Below are 1,585 nucleotides of genomic sequence, written 5' to 3'. Positions count from 1 at the left end.
CTTGTTTTGAGCACTAAGGAATCTATCGATTTTATCTTCTTGTTCGGTTAACAGTTTTACGAATCGATTTGGTCGCTACGTGGTAACTACGGTTTTCTTCTCAGAACAAGTAAATTTAAATTTGACTAGAATTAAGTTACGTTGCTACGATTCATTATTGCTATCAGGAGAATGGCACAGTTGAAGATATTTAATGAATTGTCAATTATGGGCAATTGATTGGTTTGGCCAGCGATTTCCATCAAACTGTTTAATACTTGTCATCATCCAAATGGTCCAAACTGTTCAGATTAATATTGATGTTGATTGGTTTTTCTAAGTCCAACAACTCAGAGGGCGATTTGTTTGACTTATCAGACCCATGAGCGTTAAGGCTAAAATTATGCAGATCTAAGCTAAGATGTGATTTTTCGTCAGGATGGCAAACAGAACTCATCATTTGTAGTTGTGTTTGGTAAGAAGAATTGTTAAGTGTGCTTTGGTGATCGTTGGTTGTCAGCAAACTTTGATCCAGATTGAACAACGATTCGCTTTTAAAGCTATCCATATTAAACTGATCAACGTTGAGGAACTTCATTTCATCGTCATATACTGACGCGGATGGAGGAGGAGATGAGCATACCAAACTGCTGATGTTCATAAACTGTAATCCATTGTTTGCGTTCGATGAAGAAGGACCACTTGATGAGGCGATAGGAGAGCTTAAAGAATTGTTCATATCCGTTAGCGTACTGGAAAAGGAAATACCTTCCTTTCCCGTGGTGCTCGTTGGTGGAAGGCTATTCCATTCAAACGTTAAATTTCCTCCACGACCATCGGTCGGATTTATATGATCAAAGTTCAGATTTAGGAACAGATTGGGAGATAATCGTCCTGGAGACATTTGTCCAAGCGATATTTTTCCATCCTGATCGAAGTTCGATACTTGTGAAACATTGTCTTGCAAATTCATTTGCAAATTTCCTAGACTGATGTTTTGTGAAATGTTGTCATAGTTGGTGTTGTTTGTACCCACTTGTTCTTCAGAAGCTATCCGTGATGGACCTGCTTGATTACTTGTATTTGTGGGTACACTGGTTTCACTTTCACCTTCATCTCCAACCGATCCCTTTTCGTTTTTTCTCCATTTTGCGCGACGGTTTTGGAACCACACTTGGACACGTGCTTCCGTGAGTTCGATCCGAACTGCTAGCTCTTCTCTAAAAAATACATCTGGATAGTGAGTTCTTTGGAATGCTCGTTCTAGTTCCTGCAGCTGTAGTGAATTGAACGTGGTTCTATGAAAACCAATAAAAGTATAATCTTTAGTTACGTAAGGGTGGAAAATCCTGTCGCTCACCTATATCTGCGCTGTTTTCGTTTCATGATAGGCTGACAACGGTCTGGCAGGGACTGACCATATGGACTTACAGAACGAAATAAATTCAAAGGTGATGTCGTTTGTAAATATGTAGGTGCCATCATTACTAAGGATTCTTCATTATATTCCATGCAGCAGTATGCGACATTGTCTTCCATTGTGCTGTGCATGAGCAATAATATTAGTTTTGTCTTTGCATTCTGGAAAGGCTATAATTTCGTTCCA

The 1,585-nt window shown here is 39.2% G+C and overlaps 1 protein-coding gene across 1 annotated transcript; it reads right to left on the bottom strand.

Moving 5' to 3' along the window:
* Positions 1-250: 250 nt before the first annotated feature.
* Positions 251-1,365, bottom strand: LOC128746000 (homeobox protein orthopedia-like). The gene is made up of 2 exons (XM_053843054.1): positions 1,340-1,365; positions 251-1,277 (listed from the first exon to the last, which is right to left on the bottom strand). Exons 1-2 carry the CDS (start codon positions 1,363-1,365, stop codon positions 251-253), a joined length of 1,053 nt encoding a protein of 350 aa, XP_053699029.1.
* Positions 1,366-1,585: the final 220 nt, after the last annotated feature.

The sequence above is a fragment of the Sabethes cyaneus genome, chromosome 1 (assembly GCF_943734655.1).
Source record: "Sabethes cyaneus chromosome 1, idSabCyanKW18_F2, whole genome shotgun sequence".
NCBI lineage: Eukaryota > Metazoa > Arthropoda > Insecta > Diptera > Culicidae > Sabethes > Sabethes cyaneus.
This window is presented reverse-complemented; position numbering and strand designations above follow the sequence as displayed.

Excerpts from the sequence above, each read along its gene's own strand:
- LOC128746000 (XM_053843054.1), bottom strand. The coding sequence starts at position 1,365 with ATGAAACGAAAACAGCGCAGATATAG. Across the intron at positions 1,278-1,339 it reads CGAAAACAGCGCAGATATAG|AACCACGTTCAATTCACTAC; the intron begins GTGAGCGACAGG and ends TGGTTTTCATAG.